Raw genomic sequence first — 27,499 nt, 5'->3', positions numbered from 1 at the left:
TTTGGTCTTTTAGATTTCTATTGCAAAAATTACACAAATACTCTCTTTAGATTTTAAAAAATTACGTTGATAATGCATTCTTTTAATGTTATACAATTTTTTTTGTTAAATATGTTTTTTTCCTTCAATTTTTAGTGAACTCTCTTGAAAATGTTAAATTAATCTAATTGTAAATTCGTAAATGTCTAGTTTTTATATTTTTAACCAAATTTCAAATTTTATTAAATTTATTTGATGACTCAGACCTATTTTATTATAATATTTTAGTTTATTACACTGTTTAACACATGTTCATTTCGATATTAATTAATTAAATTTTAAAAATAAAAAACTAAATTAATTCAAAATTTTCAAAAAAAAAACTAATTTTAATTTTTATTAAAAATTGAAGAATAAAAAATATATTTAAACTTTTTTTTAAAGATTAAATTGTTCCGCTCTTTTTGTATTGCACATGTCATCCATCTTAAGTTTTAATAATATTACATGTGTATCTCTTAAATTTTAAACACATTATATATACAAAACTAAAATTTAAGAAAACTTCGTGGAATTTCATTGTAATTTATTTTATAAATTATAATTGTGTGATTCTTATCATCATTATTTTTTTGTTGTGAGTGATTTTCTGAATGTGTAAGTAAATTATAATATAACATAGAGTTAGTTATTATGTTATTTGACACATGTATTCTGAGATTGATTGCAATGTAATTACCAGAATTGTAAGTAAATCACATAAATATTTTTTATTTGATCCCGATAATATATATATTTATATATTCCTAATTCATTTAATAGAAATTTTTGAACAATTAAATTTGTATAATTATAATATCTGAAGGATAAAAAATTGCAATTAAGTCTATTTATTATTATATATTTGTTATTTCATGTCAATTTTTTTAAATAAAAATAAAACTTACACAATTTAATATGATTATGTCAATTAGTTTTCTTATCAGTTTTAATTAATTAAAAGGTTATATTAACTAAAGGTTACATGTAACATTTCATTTAATAGTCTAAAATCATTAAACAAGATGTTTCATAAAGGATAATCACAAAGTATAGAATACTAAAATGTGTTTATCATATTACAGTCATCTATAAGATAAGCTGAAATACAAATTTATATAAGAGTTTGGAGTGTTTCAAAAATATCTATACACAAGAGCCATATACATCATTTAGATAGTTGTATTATCATCTCTTTGAACTGGTCCAGCCATGACTTTCTCATCTGCTCATACCAATTAGGTGATCATTGCAAAAGAAATCAAAACCAGACAAACAAGACATAGAGAAAATGGTAATTAATGTATAAAAAGATTTAATCATTCAAGAATTCAATTACTTAAGTCATACATAATCAATCATCCTATTTCATACAAAGACCTAAGGTTATGACTCAATTACCTGGATACATGCATTGATATTGGACCCATTGGACCCTCGTACTTGTAGTGATATCCGGTCTCTGCAAAGCCATAAACAAAGAGTTATACTTTACCATCCACAAGGGTCCATTAACGTCTTTGGTAGAGGTAAAACTCCTAGACTAGGACCTCCTACTCCTCTCACCACATACCTCATTATCCACTACTTGAGAATTGAATGGTTATTAGAGCGTCAGAATAACTTCCAACTGAACCCCTACATCAATGCATATATTACTAATATTCACTATTAATTCTCCTTGAATTAGTATCAACAAATCTCAATTACATCTCACATACCAATCATTTCTCAAACAATCATTCATATAAATCACAAAGCCTCTATAATTGATCATATAACAACTGCTACTCGCTCATCGAAACCATATCCCCACTAGGCGAAAAATGCACAAATGTTCACTCGTGCTCGCCCAACAAGTGTATCCCTGGAACTCCAGGAGGAAAATCCTTCTAAAATTCGCTTAGCGAGGGTGCTATCGATCAACGACTACAAAGTCAGTGAACTCTCTGACTTTGTATTCGCTAAGCGAGTAGGTACTCAATTAGTGACTCTTAAGTCACTGAGCCCCTAACTTTAGGTTCGCTCAACGACTCCCAAGTCATTGAACCTTTGACTTTGGATTCTCTACGCGAGTTATTCCTCGACCAACAAATCTGCATAATTCTTCAAAACATGATTCTGCATAATTATGCCTTCCCAATCAAGTCTAAGCAACTCAAGAATCTTCACAGATGCCAAACACATACCAAACTTAAATCAACCACAACATGAGTGTAAAAAACTCTCAAATACAAAACCAATCCAAATGTTACTCACGTGTAACAACCTCAAGTTTAAAACATCAATTTCACACAACTATGTATCATTCCACATATCAAACATACCAAGAATACAATATATCAATTCAATATTTCTACAACTAAAAAACACATAAATTGGCTTCCCTCACCTGTAAGATGACTCGAATCACTAAAGAAGTATCAAATCTCCCTTCTAGTATCGAGACACATTACTCAACTTAAGAACATCACAAGCTTGATTAGGAAACATCATTATAAATACTGATTAGCAGAAACTCACGAGGAATTAGAAACCACATGTGAGCCAATATCACTCACATCACATGCACAGAGATTAATATCAGACCAAGAAAAAAGACAGAAAGTCAACTTACTCAGTCTCCGATCTTTAAAAAAATGAACACAAGAATGAGAAATTTAGAGATAAGAGAAAAAAACTCATTTTTTTTTTAGAAAGATAATATGTTTATAAATAATGAAATTCCTTTATAAAATTTTTATTTATACTTTAACTTTTTAATATTAAAATAATTAAATATTCATTATCTTAAATGATCTGTCAATCCTCGAGTACCCTATTTTCTAGGTTCTCATATTATACCCATACGTTGTAAGATTATAATTGAATATAATATATAACTTAATCCATTGGATTTTTTTTAAACTATTGTTTTATTAGTTTAGAAGTTTAGAGTTTACTGTAAAATATTTCTTTATAAATAATATTGGCAAGACAGGTGTATTTTTCTAGAAAAATAAACAATGTTTGATTGTCAACATTTTTAATGATATTAATTATGATCACTAAAATAAACTACATCAAATATTAATAAGTCATTAAAGTAATTTATTGAATACTTCATAATTGAGTAAATTACAGATATATTTCTTGAGGTTTTCATAAAGTGCACTTCTCTTTTCATATTAGCATAATAATCTCCTCTAAGTATAATAAGATAGAAGTAACGTGAGTACTAAATATAATTGACAGCGTGGTTGAGTCATATTTTAACAACAACAAGTTTTACGAAATTTTAAATTTGGATTTTATAAGCATATAGTACGTTGAATTGGTCCAAAGTTAGATACGCATCATGTAACGACATTTCACACATGTCATCAAAGGAAACTCACGCATCAAAATGCTTCTTCAAACTTCCTTTTAAAATTTCGTATTTCTGGAAACTTTCTTTTTAGATTAAATGTAATTTCAATGTTTAAAATAATAGTAATTGCTCTTTCCTTCTTTATAATTTTACTCTTCTTCTAATTTCTACTTTGTTTACATATTATAAATTTTATAAATATTTTCTTAAAATAAAAAGAATATTACACTTCTTACTTTCTTCAAACGAATCTTAAAGGGCACCTCCAAAACTTTTTTTGTTATTTATCTAAATTACCCGGGTTTTTTTTAAGAAAATGATAACACTTCCCTATTTTTAATTATATATAAAAAAAATACAACATTTCTTTCAAATATATTAACTAGTACGGTTCCATTTACTTTAACCTTCTACATAAAATCTATTAAGAAGTTATTCACTCCTTTTTTCATTTTTGTATAAAATGTTGAGAAATTATAAATTACGAACCGTCTTAGTGAACATAATTATCACTAAAATAATCTAATTCTACAATGAAATAAATTTTAAATTTATCATGTTACCACACAAAAGTAATTAATTTTTGATATATTGTAGGATTGAAAATTAATTAATATTTTAATACATTTATGACATTAATTAAATTTAATAGCATCGAATCTTACACCTTCCTTTCATACATTTTTGCTTTATTAATTTCTTTTTCCAGAAAACAGCATATGCACCCAATTTATTAAGTAGGGTATTCTTGTCAGATATGTTGGTAACAATGTCGGCCTTTTTTAATAGTATATAGACCCCATTCCAATAAAATTTTTTTAAAAAAAAACTAAACTTTTTCTATAAATTAAAAATAACCTATTTACTATAGAGATTATTTATATTAACTTTTTTATAGGATAAATTTTAATTCATACATTATTTAATTTTAATATATAATTTCTTTTAAAAATATTTATACGGGAAAATTCAATATAAGAATACATGTTTTTCACATTCAATACACTTCTTCAAAACCCATATAGCTCATTCCTTCTTCACCCTTAATTATTCATACCAACTTTTCTTCCTTCACATCTACACTCCACCTTTTAGTTTTAAATACGATCTAAATCTAGCATTAAGAACATAAAATACTTTTATTATAACTTACAAAGATTAACCAACACCAAAATAATTTCAATACTAATAATAATAACAATCTCAAATTTAATTCTAATTATATTAACTAGTTAATTCTCACTCATAACATTATTAATAAATTAAATAAAGATTTTCTCATACAAAAATCTACTATTACATTTAAAAAGAAAGTTAAGAACACATGATACATTTTTGGTAAGTTAAATTTGTACTAAATAATTGTGTCAGATTTTCTACATTTCCAATTTCATGACATTTCTCAAAATTAAAAATTTGGAAAGAAAAAGGAACCATTTATTATCACTTTCTAGGGGTATAGTACATAGATATTTTTTTGTTAGAAGTCTAGCGCGCAATAAAAGAGAATAATACACTGATGTGATACACATTAAACTATTGCACAATATATTAAAATTCAATTGATTTTGTTTTAAGCCATAGTTTTAATTGTAGTTATATATGATCTGTGTGGAAGGCTATGGAAATGATATTTTTGTTAGTTGCGGTTCATTTTCAGAATTTCTGTGAGGCTTGCATGTGTCACGACCTTTGTCCTTAGTAGGTTCATCAATCGTCATGGAAACAAGTACGGGTTTGGATCCGACGCTTCCGCTTCTGCAAAAGGACAATTATGAGAACAACTCCGCCAAAAGCGGTGACCGGAGTGACCGACTCACTCGTCGGAACTCCGTCAACTCGATCAGAACCTTCTTCTTCTCTAAGCTTCCCGATAAAGTCCGTTCTGGCCTCGACTCCGAGTCTCCTTACGACGGCATTAACATCTCCTCCACCACCGCCTTAAGCAAAGGTATCTCTCTCTCTCTCTATATATATGTGAATATAAGTTTAATGAACATTTGTATATAGATATGTTTGGTGTTTAATATTGTATTGAATAACTGTTCACAAAATGTATGATTAAGTTGATATTCGTGTTATGCATATATTACGCCGGTGAATTTTGTGTTATATGAAAGTGAAATGTAATCAGAGAAGTTGTTGAAGGCTGTGATACGTAATCTTGCTTTCTTTCTTTGAAGTTCTTGAATAGTGTTTTTCCTTTTTCTTTCTCCTTTTTTTTTTGCTAACTATACGCCTAGTTTCTCATTTTATAATGTATAGCCTCTACATACTTCTAGATAACAATTTATAACTGTCGGGATGTTTCTGTGGTGATTTTAAACTGTTAAAGATTCTGTTATCTTGTAAACGTCGCGGAATATGATGTTTTGGTTTAGAACTTAGATTGAGATGACTGTAGGATGAAATAAATCCTGTGTTTTGGTTTAGAACTTAGAACAAGATGACTATAGGATGAAATAAATCGTTTGACGTTTTTTTTCTTAACTTTGAACTTGGTTGAGTTTTACAGGGGAAATAGAATACTATGAAAGACAATTAGCGACTCTGAAATCGTTTGAGGAAGTGGACTCCGTGGTGTCATCTGATTGCATTGATGAGGAAGACAGTGCTGAACTAGCTCAACAAGAAAGAGCAATGAGGATTTCCAATTATGCAAACATAGCATTGTTAATATTAAAGGTAATAGATATGTCAATTTGTGTGTCTGTCTAGAATGCATGTAGTGTATCTGAAGTAGCGACCAAGTCATGAAGGATTCTCTCCAGTTTTTAGAAGAGAATTGATTTTTTGAACTAGCTTAGATCCTGTTGGATAAATCTCTTCACAGTGTAGAAAAAGTAAGATTAAGCTTGAAATTATATATATATAAGTTAAAAACAGTTTTTGAAGAAACTAAATTAAAGAACTTTTACGTATTAACAATCACATAAGCTTATTTGGACTTGTGGGTGAAGCTTAATTGATTGTTTAAACTTGTTTAATCATAATTAACTCCTTAATTGTTTGTTTTTTCTACTGCAATTCCTAATAGTTTTTCTGAAAAATAACAATACATACATATCTTGGTCTAGAGTTATGCCACCATAAGGAGTGGATCAATAGCTATTGCTGCATCAACTTTGGATTCTCTGCTTGATCTCATGGCTGGTGGCATACTTTGGTTCACTCACCTCGCAATGAAGAACATAAATATCTACAAATACCCAATTGGAAAGTTAAGAGTTCAGCCTGTTGGCATTATTATCTTTGCAGCAGTCATGGCTACACTTGGTGGGTCAAACTGAATTGAGCTATTCCTGTTTTCTCACTGTCCATTATGCTCTTATATTTTTATTCAAAAGTGTTTCCTTCTCTTGAGAGTTGCATGCTACAATATCCGTTTTATTTAAATTAAGTTCAGATAAGTTAAAGACTTCTGATTCAGATTCCAATCTGGATGTGCATCAACTCATGCTTAATGCAAACCAATACGAAGGAATCAAATTTCTTTACTTTTGCTCTTGTCTGTAGAAACTGCTTGAAGTTCTAATGTCTATGGTGAACTTAAAGAGACAATACTGTTTCCCAAACAATAGAACAAAATTCTTAATGGCTTTCTTATCTACCTAATTAAAGAAAAGGATTCAGTTCAGCTTTAGGTTATAGCTGATAACAGGTTGTTTACAGAATTTCCAGTATGATGACAGATAGGTTTAGAATCATATTTTTTTCATTCGACCATAAATCAAAAAGGTCCTGGAATGAGAAACAATGCTGCAGGCGGTACATCCCCAAGCTTTTAAACCCCAGATTTTACAACATACAGCTTCTACTAGAATCAAAGTCTTTAAATTAATTCTTTTAGTTTATACGTTCAAATGTTAATGGTTGTAATTCTACTGCTTTTTAAATTTACATATTTAGTACTCTACAGTTTTCACAGACTTGTGTTATTAAAAGTACTGAAATGCATTCGTATATTAACAAACAAAAGAGTACATGATGCATTGAACTAATTCAATTCACTATAGGCTTTCAGGTATTAATCACAGCTTTACAAAAACTAATACAAAACAGTCCTGGTGAAAGCTTGTCCGCGGAACAGTTAATATGGTTGTACTCTATTATGCTATTTGCAACAGCAGTGAAGCTTGTGCTCTGGTTTTACTGCAGAAAATCGGCAAACAGGATTGTCCGTGCCTATGCAGATGTATGGTGGTTCTCTTCTGATGTTTCTTTATGAATGAAGTTAAACTACAACTGAACAATCTCAGAAATGCCAACTTGCAGGATCATAAATTTGATGTTGTAACAAACGTGGTTGGATTAGTCGCAGCCGTACTTGGTGATAAATATTACTGGTGGATCGACCCGATTGGTGCTATTATGCTTGCAATTTACACTATTACAAATTGGTCACGCACCGTCATGGAAAATGCAGGTATATCCTTATCAGTGTTCTGAACAGACAAATTTTAGCGAGTGTACGTGTCCATTAGAGAAAACTATAAACGAACATCGGTAACTTATTAGCTACATTTACTACTACTCGTGTCCCGTGTTGGGAAACGGGATATTAAATCAGGGTTCTCCACTAAGCACAGATGTCGTCAATTCTAGAAGTAGATTTTTTTACATCTCGCTCTTACTGCTTCCACCACCACTTTTCTCTCTAGTCCTGGTGTCTATCAAAACTCTACTAATTCTGATTCTGGATATCTTTCTATGTAGTTTCACTGGTGGGACAATCTGCACCTCCTGAAGTTTTGCAGAAGCTCACATATCTCGTTATAAGGCACCCTAGAGTCAAGCGCATTGATACTGTTCGCGCATATACATTTGGGGTTCTGTATTTTGTGGAGGTATGCTGTATTAATACAAAATCAATTTATAAGAACTCTACTACAAGACTAACCCTGTCTGCCAAAAATTAAACTGCAAATGACTAGTCCTATTTGCTAATTTTAGCATTCAATATTAGCAACGAACAAATAATGTTAGGGAAGTTATTGTCTAGGTCTAACTCATTATCACAAAAGAAAAAAGCAACCAACAAATAGCCCTGTTCTATTCCTTTTTATTATATAATAATGTCAGAAAAGTTATTGTCTAGGTCCAACTCATTTTCACACAATAACATTCACACTGAGCAAGTTATGGCAATCGATTTCTCTCTCCAATTGAGTTCAATTAGTTAAATCTTAGAAATTATAACTTGAAACTAAATCCAGGTCCGCTTGAATTTATGGAGCACAGACTATCAGAAGCGATTTTGCATGCAATTTTTCTCCAGAAAATCTTACAGGTGTCATATGGCATCTAAATTTAACATAAAAGAGGAGTTTACTACTTTATGAAAATTTAGTTTTGGATAGACCAATAGAATCGTTTTAAACTTTGCAGTTGATCATATTTAGATAAAACCTGGTCATTATTGTTGTTATACAAAAAAATGTTTTCCGTTCAGGCTTCCCCTTAGTTTATAGTAGTTTCTTTCTTCTATGTACTTAACACTATGAACATATTTGTGACGACCGAAGGCTTGAGTTTTATTAGCACTTATATTCAGAATATCGATACTTGCACATGGTTTAGACTATATAACTTTTTTTTCGTAATGGTTCGCATTAATCCATGCTCGAATTATTGAGAGATACACTGTGTGCATGTATGAAATGGATGCGATTCTCTGGTAGCACAGATAAACTATATTTCTTCTATCTGATTTTGCTGATTGCATGATATTTTTTAAATCACTAAGAAAATTTAAGAAGTCATATTTCAGTACGATTAGACTCTTCATTTGGATTTGGTTGGTGACAGGTTGACATTGAACTGCCAGAAGATTTACCCTTAAAAGAAGCACACGCCATTGGAGAGAGCCTACAGATAAAGCTCGAGAAACTCCCAGAAGTTGAGCGGGCATTTGTTCATTTAGACTTCGAATGTGATCATAAACCAGAGCACTCAGTTCTCGTCAAACTGCCCAACAATCAGTCTTAAGCACATTTTTCAGGTATATGTGTAAAATTCCCAACCTCTGTTGTAGAGTCTATGGCAAATAACTTCTTCACGAAGAACGAAACTTTCATTAGTAGAGAAGGATCCAACTGTTTGTATGTGTGAAACGGCAACCATTATGTACGCAAAATTTTCCTTTTAATGGAAGTGTTATTTAGTTCAGAAGACTTTTCTGGAAAAGGCGTAATACGCTAAAAAACACAGACCTCGACCTCTTTTTTTTGTCATATTTTTTACTAATTCAGAACGTCAAGGGTAAATCACCACAGCTCAGAAACAATATACACAACACAGACCATATTTATTTATTTCTATTCTGTTTAAAGTGTGACAGAATAATGAGATTTCAATACAACAAATGTGCGTCTTTCAAGCTCCCATGACATTTGGAAGACAGATAGATACATGATTTATAGTTACAGCTCAGACTATAATGAACAGGTAACAAATGAATTCACCAGGTGAAAAGAAAAGCCATAGATTCACTGAATTTCCTACTGCTAAATGACCTAAGCAGTAGCTGGTAAGAAAGCTCTTCCGGGCGCACGATTTGCCAAAGGTCCGTGACACCCAAGAACCTGAAAAAGGACAAAATCAAATAGTCAATATTAAAGTCAAATCTAAATTACCAAGTTCCCTTGTAAGTAAGGGATGTATTCAAGAATAGTGAATCACATTGCACAATACTTTTCAAAAACACATTGTCATGGTCTAAGGACAAACCTTGGCATTGACCCCATCCGGCACAATTCTGTTTTCAGACTTCAACTTCAAATACTCACTTCGACTTAGTTTTGTAAATCCCCTGAAAATTTAAAGAAAACTACTAAATAAACGGCCACTACCACTGAATTAACCATATTTAAATCCCTAGTATCATCCACATAAAAGAAAACTATTCTCCAATGAAATACAACTCATGTATGCCTTTTAAGTTTTAAGACAATGTAAAAGCACTACAACTCAATTTGCAAATACTAGTTTTAATAACTAATCTGCCACCACGTTTTTCGCGCAACTGTTAAAAATTTCCAAATTATTGCAACTTCCACTATATATTTTGAGGAAAATATTTTATGACTGCTAAATTTTGATAATTTTATTGATTTTCATTTTTTAATTTTTTCTTTCTTAATATTTTAAAATTTCTTAAAAAATGTATTTTTTATTGTAAAAAAAATTATCAAAATTTAATAATGAAAATATCATTGTCAATATTTTTAATATTTCAATTTTCTCAACGATTTACTAGTGATGTTTATCGATTTCAACCAATCCAACGAATTTGTTATAAGAGAATTCAAAAACTGATATGTGAATATATGAAACCAAAATAACTAACCACTTTCTGCTGACAATAATCTTCTGACGGCCAGGGAACTTGAACTTGGCGCGGCGAAGAGCCTCCTGAGCGTGCTGACCATTCCCATCCTTACATCGAACGGAGAGCAGCACCTGTCCAATACTCACTCTCGCGCACGTCCCCTGCGGCTTCCCGAACGCCCCCCTCATCCCGGTCTGGAGCCTGTCCGCCCCGGCGCACGATAGCATCTTGTTGATACGGAGCACGTGGAAGGGGTGCACCCTCACCCGCAGGTGGAACGCGTCCTTCCCCGCGAACTTCGCCATGTACTTGTTGCAGGCGATGCGCGCCGCCTCCAAGGCCTCGCTGGACACGTTCTCCTTCTCCCAGGAGACGAGGTGCACGCAGAAGGGAAACTCGTCCACGCCTTTCTTCTTCATCCCCACGTCGTATATTCGGATCTTCGGATCCGGAACGCCGCGGCAGAACCGCGACTTCGGATACGGCTTGTTCTTTATCTGACGGTAACAACGCGCCGGTCCTGAACCACATCACACGCTCACCGTTAACAGAAATTGGTAACGCAACTTCTCATTCTCTTTCGGTCATTAACTATTGATTCGCTCATATCATATCATATCATATCATATGGTACGTTTGAACAATCATTTCTATTAACCAAACTGTTTACAAGTTTTAATACACAGCGTAAAATTATTAAATTCTACACACCTATAACATTTGAATTTTTCTTTAAATGTAAAATCAAATCATACCTAAACCCTAAAGTTAAACTAAAGTTGATGGAAAACTAGTTTAACTAATCGCTTCATATTATACTTCAAAAAGTTCTAGGCCTGTTATTAGTTTCTAATTATATAACTGTCACAAAAATAGGGTTATATCTAAAGACGAAATGTAAGAAAATTTACTGAATCAGAACATAAAGGATGAATATTCTATGCTACCACATAAATGAATTAAATCATCAAAAAATTTATCTAAATATGACCAGCTAACTACTTCTACTTGATTTCTACACTATTCAATGATAATATGTTTGGCGTAATACATTTAAGAAGCAGGTTTAACATTCAGAAGGAACCGAAAGAAAGAAAAGAGAGATTGTTGTGGCTTACTTCTTCCCATTATGTTTGCGTTGGGTTGATGAAATAGTCGAAGAGTTGAAGAAGGAGGGAGAGAAGATGGTGGTCTTTTATACTCTTCGGAGGCGGACGCGGTTTGTGTTGGTGTGCGTATGGGCGTGCGTCATGTTTTCTGGCGGGGGCCCGTTTTGCGTGTCGGCCCAGAATGTTCGAGAAGAGGTTAGCTTTTTGGACCCGTCATTGAGGCCCAAAACTACCACTCTCAGGCAAGCCTTTTAATTTCCACCGACTTAAAATGATTTGGTAAAAATTTAGAAAAGAATAAAAAGGTTATTAATCTCCATTTGAATAAGGTTGATTTTCAAATGTGTTATTGCTTATTAATAAAGTGTTATTAGACATTTTTAACCACTGATCTGTTGACAAAATTTTAGTATTCTGAGAAATTATTCAATAGTTTCAGAAAAAATGTAATTACAATTAATTTCTATAAATACTAGATTACCGTAAACACAAACGTGACAGTACCCGCCTGTTTACACTTTTTAAAATTATTTTATTATATTATAAGTTAATAATATATATATATATATATATTGATTAAGAGAAAAATAATTAGAGTAGTAAAATGTCTTAAGGTAGAAACTACAAATATAATAAAATAACAAAAAAAAGATATAAAAAAAAACCTGCAACAATTTTATACAAAACATTTCAAAATAATGTAATTTCTAAAAATTTAGTTAACTGTAGCACGCATCCACAACACAACACAGACACCGATGTATTAAAATTGTTTGTAGGACTGAAATACCCTGGTGCTAGTTGTCATAAAAAATTATCTTGAAATATATTCTGGCATACTCTTCCATAACTATTCTAGGAAAAGATAAATAATTGTTTATCATTTGAAGTTAGTTTATAAATAATTTATAATAGCAAATATTCTCAGATCAATATACCTTATGAACTTTTTAAACAGCAGTGGAATTCTTTTTTATTTTGAAAACAAATCTCAACTTTTAAATCGTTCCAATTTATAGTATAAAATAAAATCTTTATAATCCAGTATCAATACAAAACTCACCCGAAATAAAGAGAGAGCACTACAAAGATTTGAACAAGCTACTTCAAAACAGAATTCAACTCCCTAGTACTTATCTAGCACTACATACAAACAACCAGTCAGCATATAATGGTGTACAAAATCGATGTTATTTACCAGCTAGAGCTCTATCAGTCTATCATATTATACAGAGAAGAAAATTTAAAGGGTGAAAATGAAAAGTAGTAACCATATGGCCACATTATTTAATGCACAGGATGATTGCAGAAGGTAATCATTTTTAACTTGTATAGTTTCTATCTTGGCTTGATGCTTGGTATTACTCCACTAACAAGGTCACTACCAGACACATCTCCTGATACAAAAGGAGTCTTCATAGCAGAAGAGGATGAAGATGGTATACTGTGACTGTCTGTTTTGCCAGAATCACTGGACATAAATTCAGCTTTCTTGGTATCTGATTCTGGCATTGTAGACCATATGTTTTCAAGCTCTCTAACCACTTCTGCCATTCTAGGTCGTGCCTCTGGTTCATCTTCGCAACACTTCAAGGCCAATGTCAAAAATTTCTCCACATGCTCAGATGGATAAGACCCCATGCGTCCATCAATAATTGAAAATATTACACCTGATTGGTACGCAATATTAACCTGAAAAGGGTTCAGAAAAGCGAGTGTCAAGGTGAATTTGAGGTATCCCCAAGACGAAAGCTAGAGACTGATCTCACCAAGGACTCAGATTAATTTAGAAGACTGAAATATTTAGAAAGGTAAGTTGTCAAACTCTCTATTATTTGATATCTTAAGGCATAGGATAGACAGACATTATTTGAAAATTGTTTAATTTGATTCAACCTATGATGTTGTGAAATACTTAGTTATGCTGTCCACCCAAAATCTTCTATTAAGGGAATAATAATTGGACATCAATAACCAAAAAAAAGATCCAGGTAAAGATTTGACAACAAAAAACAGAACCTGTGTTGACGAGAAGACAGAAAGAATCAAATAATTTATGTGGAGAGAAAGGGCTCTCTCTGTCTTTGTATTGAGGTGACATGATTCAATTACAAACAACAATCAAACTATATGAGGGCGAAATATAATGAGACGGCAGAAAAAGTTCCAGCTGTTATCAGTAGGGAAAAGGGAGAGAAAACAGGTCCTACGATAAGCAAATACCTCTCTAACAATATTTTTTCCATGTGAGATAGGATGCATCCCAGTCAAAAGTTCCAGAAACACAACACCAAGACTATAAACATCACTCTTGTCAGTCAACTTGTGCGTTAAGAAGTACTCTGGATCAAGGTAACCCTGCATATTCAAATCAGTGAGAAAAATAGATTAAAACTCACCAAGTAAATAAAAGTCAACCTTCCAAAAACCATGCTGAGGTACTATTTCATTACTGAAGCTTAATTGGACCGAGACAACTGCATGAATGAAGCATGATATAACCTAACATGTTAACCCATCTTTCTAAATTAGTCATCCTTATAAGTTATATACCATTATATAATCTCCAATCAATGTACGACTTGGTGCTATAGCAGCAAGCTCTGATACTTTTGAAGTTTTAATACCTGTTATTTTCTCAAAAAGAAACACTCCTAACATTGGCCATAACTAGGTCAGCCTCTATAGTTTTCACAAAACCATTATTTCCTATTGTTCATTTCTATATGCTCTGTATACTACTGCTCGATGCCAGTAGCCTTTTCCATGGCATGAATTTGGCTTGTTAATAATACAGTACACAGATAGTTGCTACGAGATCATTGATCTGCTATCCCTAGACTTCTTTATCCATTACAGTTTACATTAATAGTATTATGCAAGTGCCCAAGATAGATTAGTAATGCAACAAATGATTTCTAATCTTGTATTTATTATACATATTCACTATTTAGCAAAACCAAATCCAAACATGAAATCCTTACCGGGGTCCCCTTTACCACCGTAGATACATGACCAGGCACAACTCCTTCCATATCTGGAACTGGGGCAAGACGAGAAAGTCCAAAATCAGCCACTTTCGCTGAAAGTTTAGAGTCTAACAAAATGTTGCTGGCCTTTACATCTCGGTGAAATATTGGAGGATCAGCTTCTGTGTGTAGATACATGAGACCTTTAGCTGCCCCTAGTGCAATCTTCAATCTCATGGCAAAACTCAGGGGTTCTTTCGCTGTAACTGTAAACAATAGGCATACTCTTAAGAGAGACAACGTAGAAAGGAAATTAGGCACACAACTGCATAAAAAGAATGATATATGTTGTTGGGCTTTGAGACAAGGAAAATGTTCACAGCATATGTGGCTACTCATTCATCAGAGCAACGCAATGAAACCAAAATCTTAACTATATTTCAGAATATTAGAAAATAAGAACATAATGCATACCAGAAAGGTGATCCCTCAATGTGCCATTAGACATAAATTCATAAACCAGCATCTGCAAGCATGAAGCAGCAAGCCAAATGGAAGGAATTCAATATAGTCAGAGAAAGAAAGAAGAATGAAAGGGAGTTTATAAAGCCAAAATTTCCTTAAAGGACAAGAAGAAAAAGAATAAGGACAAGGATAACACATCCTCTCTAGGTTAGCAGCTAAAGAAAGTTTAAGTCGTACATGAATATCAAAATCCAAATTTCAATAACAACTGGATGTGTGTTACAACCTACATATAAATAACTTCCTTGTTTTTGTTTAAAGTGGTTCTAGCCAAGCTGGTGAGGGCTTGTTTCTTAATTTTTGTACAAATAACATCCTCTTCGAGTTAAAAAGGGGGGTACAAATCTATGGGATTATTGGATATTTAAACTTCCACAAAGGACATCACGAATCAAGATAATCATTAAGATTACTAAAGTAAAATATTGTAGTGTTAAATTTTATGAATTTGGAAAAAGAATTACCTGTTCACCTTCTTCGTCACAGTATCCAAGCAGAGAAACAAGGTTGCGATGATGTAACCTTGATAGTAATGATATTTCTGTAAGGAACTCCTTCTCACCTTGCAGAGATCCCTCTTGTGCGCGTTTTATGGCAACAACTGTGCCATCAGAAAGAGTCCCTTTATAAACCTTCCCATAGCCACCTTGTCCAACTTGAGCAGAAGTGCTGAAATTGTTTGTGGCGGAGGACAATTCTCCATAAGTAAAGTCCCTTACACCATCAATTTTTATAGATATCTTAGATGCTGCAAATAAACGTAAGTCAATATGAATAGAGAAGACTTTATTAATAAACCATTCATTGTAACCAATCAGATATGGTTTGTAGTACATACATAGTACCACATAATTTTTTTGATTCCATGCATACCAAGTTCAAACAGGAAGAAAAATGGATATAATTCCACAAAGAATATTGAAGTTCTGATGGGAAAAACTTAAAATATTAGTAATTTTACAGTGTATTTTCTCTCTTTTGTATTTAATCAATTTTCTCTTATCAAAACAAAATCCAAGAAAAATATCCAAGGACATTTATCAATGAATGCAACGAAAAGAGACAGAACATCTTAGAATTATGTCAGGAAATCAATTTATTATGACATGTCGACAGAAGCCATCCCAAAGGTAAATATGACATTAAAAGAAACTAGATTTCAGATATGGTTCAGGCAAAAATAATAACACCAATACTTCTCATGTTGAAGAGGAAGAGCACTTAAAACAATTTAAAGAGAAAAATAGCAATACAGCCGCTAATTCATGTTACAGAACTCACCCTGACGCCGCTTGGAAACAGTATGATAACCTCTCATTTTGATTCTCAATATAAGAAGGGTAACAATTGCTGATAATGTCACTGCACAGGCAATTGCCCCTACAACTATGCCAACCAGTGCACCTGTGCTTATTCCTGATTTTGAATCCTTGCCAATTTCTGCAACAACAATGAGCATTATGAAGACAGACCTGTGACAGTTATCAAATATGATATTCAACATTTGGAAGTGCGGCACATATTTGTCCAAACAAAATTGGAAAAGAGGACATAATGTGTGTGATACAAGATCCTCTCCTTTTGACTCCTAATACTCCAATTACCTAAAACGGAAAGGCCATGTGGAAGCTGTCAGGAGTTAGAAAAAATGATGCATTAGGGTATTGGTAGAAAGTGGCACTTCATCTTCTTCATAGATACACTAGGACAACAAGGAGGAGCAGGAAATGCAACTATTTAAAGGACAAGAATTTATGGAGTTGGTGGGTTGAAGGACTAGCTAAATCCTTGATTTATTTCTTCCTTTTTTATTCCTCTATAATTTCCCTACAATATTTTCTGTTTTCTTTCATTAATTGACAGATTTGAATAGCTATAAATTAGTCATGTATTATTCAGACATATTTGATATGATACAAGTGTTTTAACTAAAACCTAAATTTCTTGTTGTGCTCTAGGAACTTTCAGTTTCACACTTTTCAACCCCAACTTTTCTTGGGTTCTTGTTTAAAGCTCTGATTCATGAAATCTTGTTTGGTAGGAATTGACTCCTCTCAATTAATAGCGTTTCTTTTGTATCGTACATCCAATAGTCTCACATCACTTAGAAATCAAAGTTAAAAGCAATTTAAATACACTTTCTTTTTTTCAATCCTTGCCATTGCTTCAACTCCGATAAATGTTAAACTATTGATTGTACTGAAATAGTGTCTAGAGAAAATTTTATTGGCTAATTCAATGCAAAACCTGTGTGAAAGGGAAGGAATTTTAGTTGAGTTTCTATCGGGTTAGGTTGTGTTTGGACAAACCCATTACACATCCAAAAAATATATATGGAGTTGGGTCAGGTTTTGACATTTTTTATTAGACTCAATCTAACTTAACTCACCCTTCTTCGAGTTGAATTAGATCAAGTCCATTAATTGGGTCACAGGTTTTAAAATATTTTTTTTGCTAAATTTTGTAATTTCAAAACACTTTTTGTTACATATTTTAAAAAGAAGACTATATTATTTAATATTTAAATAACTACAGAACTACAGCTATTAACATTATTTAATAACTTTGGTCAGATTGAGTTGGGTTGGGTCTCAAGTTTAAACTTGTCACCTAACCGTAAGAAATTGGGTCAGTTTGGATGGGGTTGGATTAGGTTTGATTCAATCACAAAAAAACAAAACACAACCTGTTTGGATTAGATTAGGACCACGGATTATCCGACCCAATAAACACCCCATCAGAGATAGTTCGGGACTTTGAACTAAGGAGACATATCCCCTACATTCATGAATAGGAAGGGAAAAAGGAAACAAGACAACGATAGAAAACTTCCTAAAAATATCCAGTCTGATTTGGTTCATATTTGGTCCTTTAAACTTAATCCTAACAGCAGGAACAGATTCATCTACCAGATTCGACATAACTTTTAAACTTTTATCTTGTTCTGTTTTGTCCTAACGCACAGTATGTATAAAATCAAACATGAAACAAGTAGTTTTATTAAAAGTATGCATCAATCCTTATTCCATCAAAGCACTCTAGCAGATCCTAAGTAGTTTCAAGACTTACCATCCTTGTAAGGACCCAAAAGATCGAAGCCAAGCAGTTCATAAGGTCCAAACAGATCACTGTCTTGAATTAGCCATCCTGTGAACATGCTTGTGATCCGTAGGAGCTCACTTCTATTGAAAGTATGATTGCTAGTGTTATTAACATATAGAGGAAAAAATTTCAAGTCCATTCTCAATCGAGGTCCTGCTTGCCAATAAAAAGTATATTCTAGCTGATCAGTAGATAATTGAAGACCAGTAGTCATGTAGGTCTCAAAATCATCCAAATACGGAATAAAGTCGGAAAATCCAGGACTTTTCAGCCGATAGGCAACAAGCAATGGAAGTGCACAGAAACAATCAACAGAGTACTCATAAGGAGGAGGACATGCTTGAGGTTGACATGAAATGGAGTTTGTAGTGAATGAGCCATTTGTTACAGTAGCACCTTCAGATCCACAGAACTTAGCAAGGGTTATGTTTGGGCAAAGGGGATTCCCATCAAGCCTGAAATACATTTTTTTTTTCAAATAATGAAATGTGAAGATATTTAAAAAAGACGGGATGATGCTAAATCCAATGCCAATATTCTTGACCTTAGGCCTAGTGACTGTAATCTTTAGATTAGAACATACATAACAAGGAGAAAAACTATTAAAATCTCCAGTCTACACCACAATGATTTAAGAACAAACTGACAATAATAGCTGATAAGTTTAGAACCGTACACAACTGTGACGTTTGGAGGAAGATCAGTAGTTCCTGATATGACTGTAAGGTTATTATTTTGCAACTCCCTGCATGATCAGAAACCAATGCTCAGCAAACCAGAATGTATTGAGTAGCATCTACTACACAGAGGGACATACAGATAAACAAATGATATTAGCATGGTGAAATTCCCAAAAATTGGGGAATTTATCACTTATGATCTTACACAAGAAAGTTTTCTGTTCCATTTGAAGTCTTATTCGTCCAAATAGAGGAAGAAACACTTCCATTCAATGAATTGTTTGCAAGTGACCTGCCCAATAGAATGATATTAGAAGAAAAAAACAATTTTTATAACATGATTGATTAAATAAGAAATATAAACGTTTAATACTTGGATATAAAACATCTGTTAGGACACAACCTCTTATTACAAAGGTCTATTAAAGAAGAAACAAGGAAAAAGGAAAATGCAGCTGTTTATTTTAATTAAAACAGGTGTAAAATTTGTTAACAGTTAAGTTGTGGGTTGAAGGGAGGTTGTGTATAAATAGGAGTTTTCGTATGGGGGAAGGTTGCTAGACCCTCGAAGTGCCAGTGGATGTATTACGAACACTTTGTGCAATTGAAAGAAATAGACAAAACTCATTTTTTTCCATTTGAGAATTCCTTTTGTAAGAGTCATTAGTAATCCAATATATGATCTGTAAGTGACATAAGGCGGGAGACAGTAGTAACTCTTTTCTGGCTTATAGAATGTACAATGTAATATTGCTTGATGTAGAAGAAAAGAGGACAAAACAGAAAACAACTTACAACTTTTGAAGACTTGGAAGATCATCAAAGTAAGATGGAATATTTCCAGTTAGGCGGTTGTTTGATAAATCACTGCACATATCTCAAGAGGTCAAGAACTAACAATATGATCGTATTACCAAAAAACATATTTGGCAAATATGGGCAAAAAATGACATGGAATCCAAATAATTAAACATAAAATCAAACAACAGACAAAATGATAGACTCTCACATGGTTGTGATATTTTCAGAAAGCTTATTGGCAGGAATCGATTCGTTCAACTGGTTGAAACTGAGGTCACTGAAATTTACACAAATAATAGAATAACCACAGTTACAAACTGCACTAGAAATTTTCTTTTCCAGACATGTATATTAGAACCTTAATTTTTTCAGGAAAAGAAACTTCTCTTATTACAGATAACTGAACTTACAGATAAAGAAGGTGAGGTATCCTGCTTAAGTCAGGAACTGGTCCTGTCAAACTGCAATTCCTAAGGCTCCTAATAATACCAATAAACCATTAACAAGATTTAGACAGTCAATCTTGATATCAAGCCCTTCGTCTTGACCAAATTAAATTTTCTTCTCTGGTGAGAAATTTATTGAGCAGAGGATAGAAGAAATATATAGTGATTGGGTGTTCTCCTCCAATAGTGTGCAAGAGCCAATTCAAATCATTCCAAACCGTAAAACAAATCTAAAGAACCAAATATTGAACAAACCCTTAACTGAAAAACTGACAGTGAAGTTTTGCTTTTGGTTCTCATGTTCAAAACCGAACCACAGACATACTAAACTTAGTGGTTTCCATATTATACTCTTAAACTTCTAGAAATTCTATTATGTTTCAGTAATAAAAAGGAATTTTATTATGTATTTGACTTTTTATCTGATAAGAGTTGCCCATAAATGAAAGAATAGGCGTCATAGAAATCCATGCATCGCTTTGGGGCTCTACACTTAATATATATTTAATGCAATTTCATTTGATTGGTGACTGAATATACTCTTTTCAATTTTTTTATAAAAAAAGAGACAAAAAACCAAAATATCTAAACTGATCCAAACAACGAAGACTGGGTGGGTAAGTATGGTCTTTATATTATTCTAGAACTGATACCAAAAGCTTTTTCTTTAGTCAACTACAGAAATCCTTCCAAATAAAGACAACAGAGAATGGAACCAAAAGAAACTTTCTGAACAATGAGAACATCACACATAAGAATTAGTAACAGAGCATCATTGCTAGTGAATATTATAGAGTTAGACCATACTCATTTGAGGGAAAGAACATTAGTTCGTGTCAAACTCATTGAGTCATAAATTCATAATGCTATATGTGCATAACAATAAATGGTGCTCTACCAAGGATTCAAACGTCTAAATATGATTTCCACAAGCACTTCTTTTTTAAACATTTTTTTTCCCTGTGCTTACATATCATGTCTAAGACTTCTCCCTTTTGTATGATTGTCACTCCTACTATAAGAAATCAATCATAAAGGTTATAGTATCTCAAATTGGTCCTTCACCAGTAACATTTAAAATAAAGACTCGGGCACCTGAACTTGCAAAACCCACTAAAGAACAAGGAATTACAGAATTCACTTACATCTTCAACAACTTTGACATGTTGCCATACGTATCAGGAATACTATTTCCTTCAAAGTTATTGTTATCAAGTTGACTGCAAAAACAAGATAAAGAACCACTTTAAAAATCTAATTAAACATCAAGGAATATTTATTAAAACAAACAACAATTGAAAAGTAGACACATCAGAAAAGGATTAAAAGTTCTACAGTGACAAATGTAGCAAATTTCAAATATTGATGTAACAAAATCTATGATAGATGACATAGCTGGCAAAGTAGCCAGCCCTGTTTTCCACTACTTGCCTAGCAATTTCACTTCTAATAACCTAAGATTGATCAAAACTAAACCATCAAAAGGCATTGAAACAAAATTTCATTTCTCTACTTGGTACAAGGTGTTCATATCATGATCATTTTCCTTGTGCTTTCACAAGTATTCTAAATTCTTCCTTTTTAAAGAATAATAGGACCTTTTTTCTCCTTTTCGTTGCTTAGCTGTCACAGTAAGTTACAACTGTAGCAGTCAGACAATTATAACTGATACCTAGTCCTGACTAGTATGTATAGTGCTGTATGCCAGTAACTAGATCATCTTGTACATTTTGACTAAAATCAATACAATACACATTCTGTTTTTTCTCTGAAATCTTACAAGATGTCCCTTGAAACTAGCTCAATGCGTTTTTCCATCCAAAAATAAATAAATAAATAATTAAATAAAACTATACATGCTTAGATATATATATTACTTAAACAATAAGAAACCTACATGATAAGTAACTTTGGCATCTTGTACAGCTCAGGGGGGAGAAAACCAGATAAGTTGTTATTGTCGAGAAGACTGCAGAAACAGAGATGCATCTTTTGAGCAAGATATAAGGCAGGACCATTAAGAACTATAAAAACACGAGAAAAATTTTAGTAGCTACAGATGTCAATGATATCCAATTACCAACTTACAGGTGAACAAGATTTGGTAACTGGGAAAGCTCCGGTGGAATTTGTCCGCTGAGTGAGTTGTTGTTCATGTGACTGCTCCATTGAGGGGATGGGGATTAAACATTATTTTCTTTCTATTTTTTAGGTCATGATAACAAATGTTGAGAAATAAAAGAGTTAATGTAAAAAGATAAAGGATGGTCATTCTTGAACTACATTTTTGTTGTCAAAAACTTACAAATGCTTTGTCTTGTTCAGATTTGCAAATGACGTAGGTATAGGTCCTGATATATGGTTCTGGTCGATTTGTATTCTATCCAGGTTTGGAAGATAGCCAATCTCCTCTGGTAGCGGACCTGTTAAATTATTTCCATTCAGGAGCCTGCAAAAAACACATTTAATGATAAATAATGCAGAAATTATGCAACTCTTGTTAAGCTACTACACCTTTATTCATACAACCATTCAAACTTATCTTTTACCCCTTAAGGAAACAATATTTAAAATTCAATTTATTTATATCAACTCTGAATTCAAGCAATGACAAGGATGTTTATGCATTAATATGTCTAAAATGTAATAAAACAATCCAATTGTTCAATCAATTTGATGACTAACATACATGCCTAAAGGGCACAACTTACAAAAGTTCCAAGGATTTGATATTGCCAACTTCCTTCGGAATACTGCCACTTATGTTGTTCCACATAAAGTTCCTTTAGAATACAAAGAAAAACATGTATCAGAGGAAGTAGGTAACTAAAAGCTACAAAGGGGTAAAAAACTCAAACGAGCGAAATCCCCTACTCAAGTGAAAATAGTATCAAGCAAATGCTAAACTGAATATTGTTCAGAATATTTGTCCTTTCAAACATCAGATCAAATATTTTCTTACAATCTTTGCATGTATGTTAATTTGCCAAGATCTGGTGCCAAGGTTCCAGACAGTTGCAAACTCAGTAATTGCCTACAGACAAGAAAAAACAAACTTAATAGAGTAGAAGTGAGAAGAAAGCTCTCAATTCTCACACACATTGATAGATATGCATTATAAGTATTGAATTATTGATGTTAGAAATAAAAGGAAATTGATTATTGATCAAGACATGTAAATTCATCGAAATATGCTGAAAAGATCATCATAAAGAAGTGTTCACTTATTGTGTCCCAAGTTCTCATCCTGTTTAGGTGATTATACTGATTTCTAGAGGACAGCGTACAAACTATAGAGTAGAAGGGTTTTTGACCCACAATAACGACTGAATCTATTTGCAACCTATGAAGGAGAGTTAGAGAGAACAACAAAGGAGAAAGACTAGCAACACTGTACACTCCTCTGCTGAAATTTGTTGAAAATCACTAATTTTGGTGATTCCAAATCTAAATCAAGAACGGGACTCGTTAAAAAGATGACCCACCAAAATTTGCGATTTCCATTAAATTATAGTCAGTAATGGAGAGAATCTTAGAAGAGAAAGAGAGTGCCGTAAGCACTTTTCTTGTAAAAGAATGACAAAGGAAATGCTAATATCAATTATGAAAAAGAAATGCCGAGTACAAGATAGAATTCATACAATTCTTGAACATGCAGATAGCCATCCTCTTGTGTTTCATTGAAGCACAAAACTCCTTTCCACCCTGATGTACATGGGTCTCCATGATGCCAATTGCTCAAATTTCCATTAGGATCAATCAAACTACTCTTAATGGCTCTCAATGCTTCAACTGCACATTAATTCAAATGCGAACATCATATCATCAATAGAACCAACAAATACAGTACACATTACAAGCAACACTTCACAGCTACTACCTAGTTTTTTTTTCTTTTATTGAAATTATGGATTCTCTGTTCTCATTTCTTCTTATTTTAAAAAAAAAAATCTGGGTATTATTGTTGTAAGAGACACTTACATATCACATTTTCATATTTTATAGCAATTTCACACGTGATCTTTCAGATGATAGTTATAATAGGAACAATAGCATATGCTATGACATATTACAAAAATCACTCTGCAAGATAAGAGCTACCGCTTCCACAAACACTTGTATACCATCAAAGAGAAGCGATCACGAATCAAGTATCTCAAAATCTTAAGTTGTTTGGTGAAAATAAATGGGTTTTTTTAATAGTACATCCCTGGCACGCCCCTTCATACAAGGGTCCTTTGAGATTAAAGAATGGTTAGTGCACAAGTCCAGCTACCCTGTGCTTAAACTGCACTTTTTAATCATGTAGAGGAATAAAGAAGACAAGAATAAGACTCTAGACTAAATAATTTAATTGTAGAGACTCTTACATAATGTCATGAACCAACTAGCCAAAAACATCAGTGCATGCCTAACAGAAAAAAAAAAAAAAAAAAAAAGAAGGAAAAACATACCTTCAACATAACTAGTGATGTTATTCTGCCCAGAAGCATGTAGCAAATAGCAGCAAAACCACAGGATGACAACGACTTCATGCTTGAAACTCTTTGAAAGATACATCCCAAGAATGCAAAAGCACTACAACTCTCAAATATCTCTCATGAACTAAGCAGTGTACTTTTCTCTCCCTGATAACAACAAACCATGTTGTGAAAAATCGAGAGAAGAATCTCTACTTTTCATTGATAAGTTAAAATAAAGGATTAATGTCCATTAGTATAGACTGACACTACATCTATACCACAATTATCTCATTCCAAGTAAGAAACATGCTATTACACTAAAGCAAAACCAAATTCAGAAACAACCCTTTGAAAGTAGAGGAGAATACCTGAGACAAGAGAAGCAAAACTGAAACCAAAATACAAAAAGACTCAAACTTTGAAACAAATACATAAATTAGAATAAAAAAGTAACAGATGGGTGTGCGACATGTTAAGTACCGGGAAGGTGAAAGTGAAAGGGCGTCACAGTATTGGATGGTTCGTGGGTATTGTCTTGTCTGGGAGACCAGGTCGCCACAAGAAGAAATGCAGCAGAAAATGTGAGAAGGCCATGCTTTTCACAACTGTGGATTTGAACCAAATGCATTAAAAAATTGATGAAAGAAAAAACGAATAAAGAAGCTCTGAAATGAGAGGGTGGGCGAATTTGACTTTTAGGATACATGAAGGAGACATTCACTACACCCAAAATCACCATGAAAATGCCTCTCGCAAGAGACAACAACCAACTACCACCCAGATATTCAATCATTATTCGATTTTGCTTGAAAAATTTTAAATATATTTTTTTCTTTTATTTTTTGTTTCACTTAAATATTAATTTTTGAAAAATGTCGTTGTTTCACCAACAAAACATTTTTTATCTCTTTAAATTTTCTTAAGCTAAGAAAATAAGAGAGTTTAAATATTATATTTGAAATTATATTCCTTATACAGGATATTAAAAAACCAAATTAACACTCGTATAAAATATTGGCAATTATTTTGTATATATTGTGTCGTTGTTTTAATGTACATGACAAATATTGACTAATTGTTGTTGTTAGAAAGAAAAGAAAAAAAAAAAAGTAAACGTGTTGATGTCAATACAGCAAAGTTGAAAATTGAAACGAAAAAATAATTTCACTAGTGTCATTCAAAAAAATACATGTAAATATAAAAACGTAGCAAAGTTGAAAACCTTATTATTCTTTAAATTTATCATTTTAAAAAAAAAAACACCTTAGTTTGATGAAAGTAATTGATGAAAACACATGAATCACTGAATCAACTTTCTAGATTCCTCGTTGAAAGTGTTCATATTGTTTCACACTTTGGATTACGACCTAATCGTATGAAATTGGTGGATATTTTACTTAGTCTGAAAAGAAAATAATGTGAAATAGGTGAACCAATAGTTGGGATTAGGCAAACCTAAAATTATTCTACTACTTGTGTAGAAAGCAACCATAAGTAATTACTATACGAAACTAATACAAATTAGATTATGTTAGTCTTTCCTTTTTAATGTTACTCTTTTTTGTTAAATTCGCACCTTTGTCAAACATGTGCAATTGCAGAAAGAGAAAGTATACCAAATGCCACTATATATTTTTTAGAAGCTTCAAACTATTGGTTAAACTTTGATTAATATATACATAAAGTTAAGATAATCCCACTAATACTCTCGGAATATATAATTGTTATTAGAAATACTATATCGATTAAAGATAAAGTAATTTTATTGTATAAATTGGTTTTGTAGAATTAAGTTAAGCTTAAAATCTATTTATTAACCATTAGTTTTGGAATTTTTTTTTCTTCGTCTCAGATTGTGCAATTGTGCTTTTTTATTTTATTTTTTTAGCTTGATGGTTTTAAATGATTTGCTTGTGAAGAAAGTATATAGAAATATTTTATTATTTTAATGTTTGTCTTTTGATTATAAAGTTGTTGATTTTATTGAATAGTTCGTATAAAAGTTGAATGGAAAATGTTGTTTGGATGATGTGATAACTAACCTAATAGAGATACAATAATGCAACTTGAATGTGAAATGATGGTGTAAAATTCCGTCTAGGTAAAAAGCTATAATACGTCGGGAATAGGGATGTAAAAAATAATGTGTATATACGGGTCTCTGTGAATGAAATCTGCAACAGGTAAGAAATGTATATTATAAATAGATATCTGCAGGTAACGGATACGGGTGTTTTTAGTATTTTTAATACTCGCATGTTAATGAGACAGGTACGGGTATCATAGTATCCGTACCAGTGAATACTCATACCTGTGGATACTCATACCCGTTATACTATAATTTAAATTTATATATATATATATATATATAATTAAAATATTAACATATTGATTTTGAATGAGTTATTTTCTTATCAATTACTTTAAAAAAAAAAATTATTTGTAAACTGTCATTCAACACTAATTAAATGGATTATTTGGACTTTGGTTAAAATTTATGAATATTATGTATTGTATTTTATTTGAATTTACAATTAAAATATGTTGTTAAATATTTTTTATTTTTTTGTAACTACTTGCAGATATTTGTGAATATCCGTAGATATTAAAAAATATGCAAGAATAAAAATTAGTGATAAATGAATTTTGAGTGTCCATTGTAATTGAGATGCAAAAGTTTATGAATATTTAAAATTTTGGTAAAAAT

The 27,499-nt window shown here is 32.2% G+C and overlaps 3 protein-coding genes and 1 long non-coding RNA gene across 5 annotated transcripts; 2 read left to right on the top strand and 2 right to left on the bottom strand.

Annotated features, from left to right (window-relative positions):
* Positions 1-4,955: 4,955 nt before the first annotated feature.
* Positions 4,956-9,538, top strand: LOC114188039 (metal tolerance protein 4-like). The gene is made up of 7 exons (XM_028076525.2): positions 4,956-5,318; positions 5,883-6,052; positions 6,445-6,643; positions 7,384-7,562; positions 7,643-7,793; positions 8,084-8,214; positions 9,176-9,538. Exons 1-7 carry the CDS (start codon positions 5,087-5,089, stop codon positions 9,353-9,355), a joined length of 1,242 nt encoding a protein of 413 aa, XP_027932326.1. The 5' UTR covers positions 4,956-5,086; the 3' UTR covers positions 9,356-9,538.
* A 117-nt stretch (positions 9,539-9,655) lies between these two features.
* Positions 9,656-11,920, bottom strand: LOC114188040 (large ribosomal subunit protein uL16-like). The gene is made up of 4 exons (XM_028076526.2): positions 11,816-11,920; positions 10,716-11,217; positions 10,097-10,178; positions 9,656-9,951 (listed from the first exon to the last, which is right to left on the bottom strand). Exons 1-4 carry the CDS (start codon positions 11,823-11,825, stop codon positions 9,883-9,885), a joined length of 663 nt encoding a protein of 220 aa, XP_027932327.1. The 5' UTR covers positions 11,826-11,920; the 3' UTR covers positions 9,656-9,882.
* An 877-nt stretch (positions 11,921-12,797) lies between these two features.
* LOC114187802 (putative LRR receptor-like serine/threonine-protein kinase At1g06840) lies at positions 12,798-25,531 on the bottom strand. Of its 2 annotated transcripts, XM_028076175.2 has the most exons (22): positions 25,273-25,522; positions 25,161-25,180; positions 24,784-24,957; positions 23,971-24,121; positions 23,292-23,363; positions 23,041-23,112; positions 22,635-22,778; positions 22,418-22,489; positions 22,227-22,298; positions 21,475-21,549; positions 20,294-20,362; positions 20,092-20,160; positions 19,878-19,949; positions 19,288-19,374; positions 19,079-19,147; positions 18,370-18,857; positions 16,582-16,740; positions 15,765-16,048; positions 15,250-15,301; positions 14,791-15,041; positions 14,030-14,164; positions 12,798-13,498 (listed from the first exon to the last, which is right to left on the bottom strand). In XM_028076175.2, exons 3-22 carry the CDS (start codon positions 24,887-24,889, stop codon positions 13,145-13,147), a joined length of 2,853 nt encoding a protein of 950 aa, XP_027931976.2. In that variant the 5' UTR covers positions 24,890-24,957; positions 25,161-25,180; positions 25,273-25,522; the 3' UTR covers positions 12,798-13,144. The 2 variants fall into 2 exon arrangements, with proteins under 2 accessions (XP_027931976.2, XP_027931977.2); XM_028076176.2 differs by lacking the exon at positions 25,161-25,180 and having other exon boundaries at positions 25,273-25,531.
* LOC146885852 (uncharacterized) lies at positions 13,477-17,240 on the top strand. The gene is made up of 2 exons (XR_014995815.1): positions 13,477-13,617; positions 16,671-17,240. It is a non-coding gene; the product is annotated as an uncharacterized LOC146885852 (long non-coding RNA).
* Positions 25,532-27,499: the final 1,968 nt, after the last annotated feature.

This window comes from Vigna unguiculata, chromosome 6 (assembly GCF_037176805.1).
Source record: "Vigna unguiculata cultivar grain cowpea cultivar isolate G323 ecotype 2 chromosome 6, ASM3717680v1, whole genome shotgun sequence".
NCBI classification, from domain to species: Eukaryota; Viridiplantae; Streptophyta; class Magnoliopsida; order Fabales; family Fabaceae; genus Vigna; species Vigna unguiculata.
The sequence above is the reverse complement of the archived record's forward strand: the minus strand, read 5'-3'. Positions and strand labels throughout refer to the sequence as shown.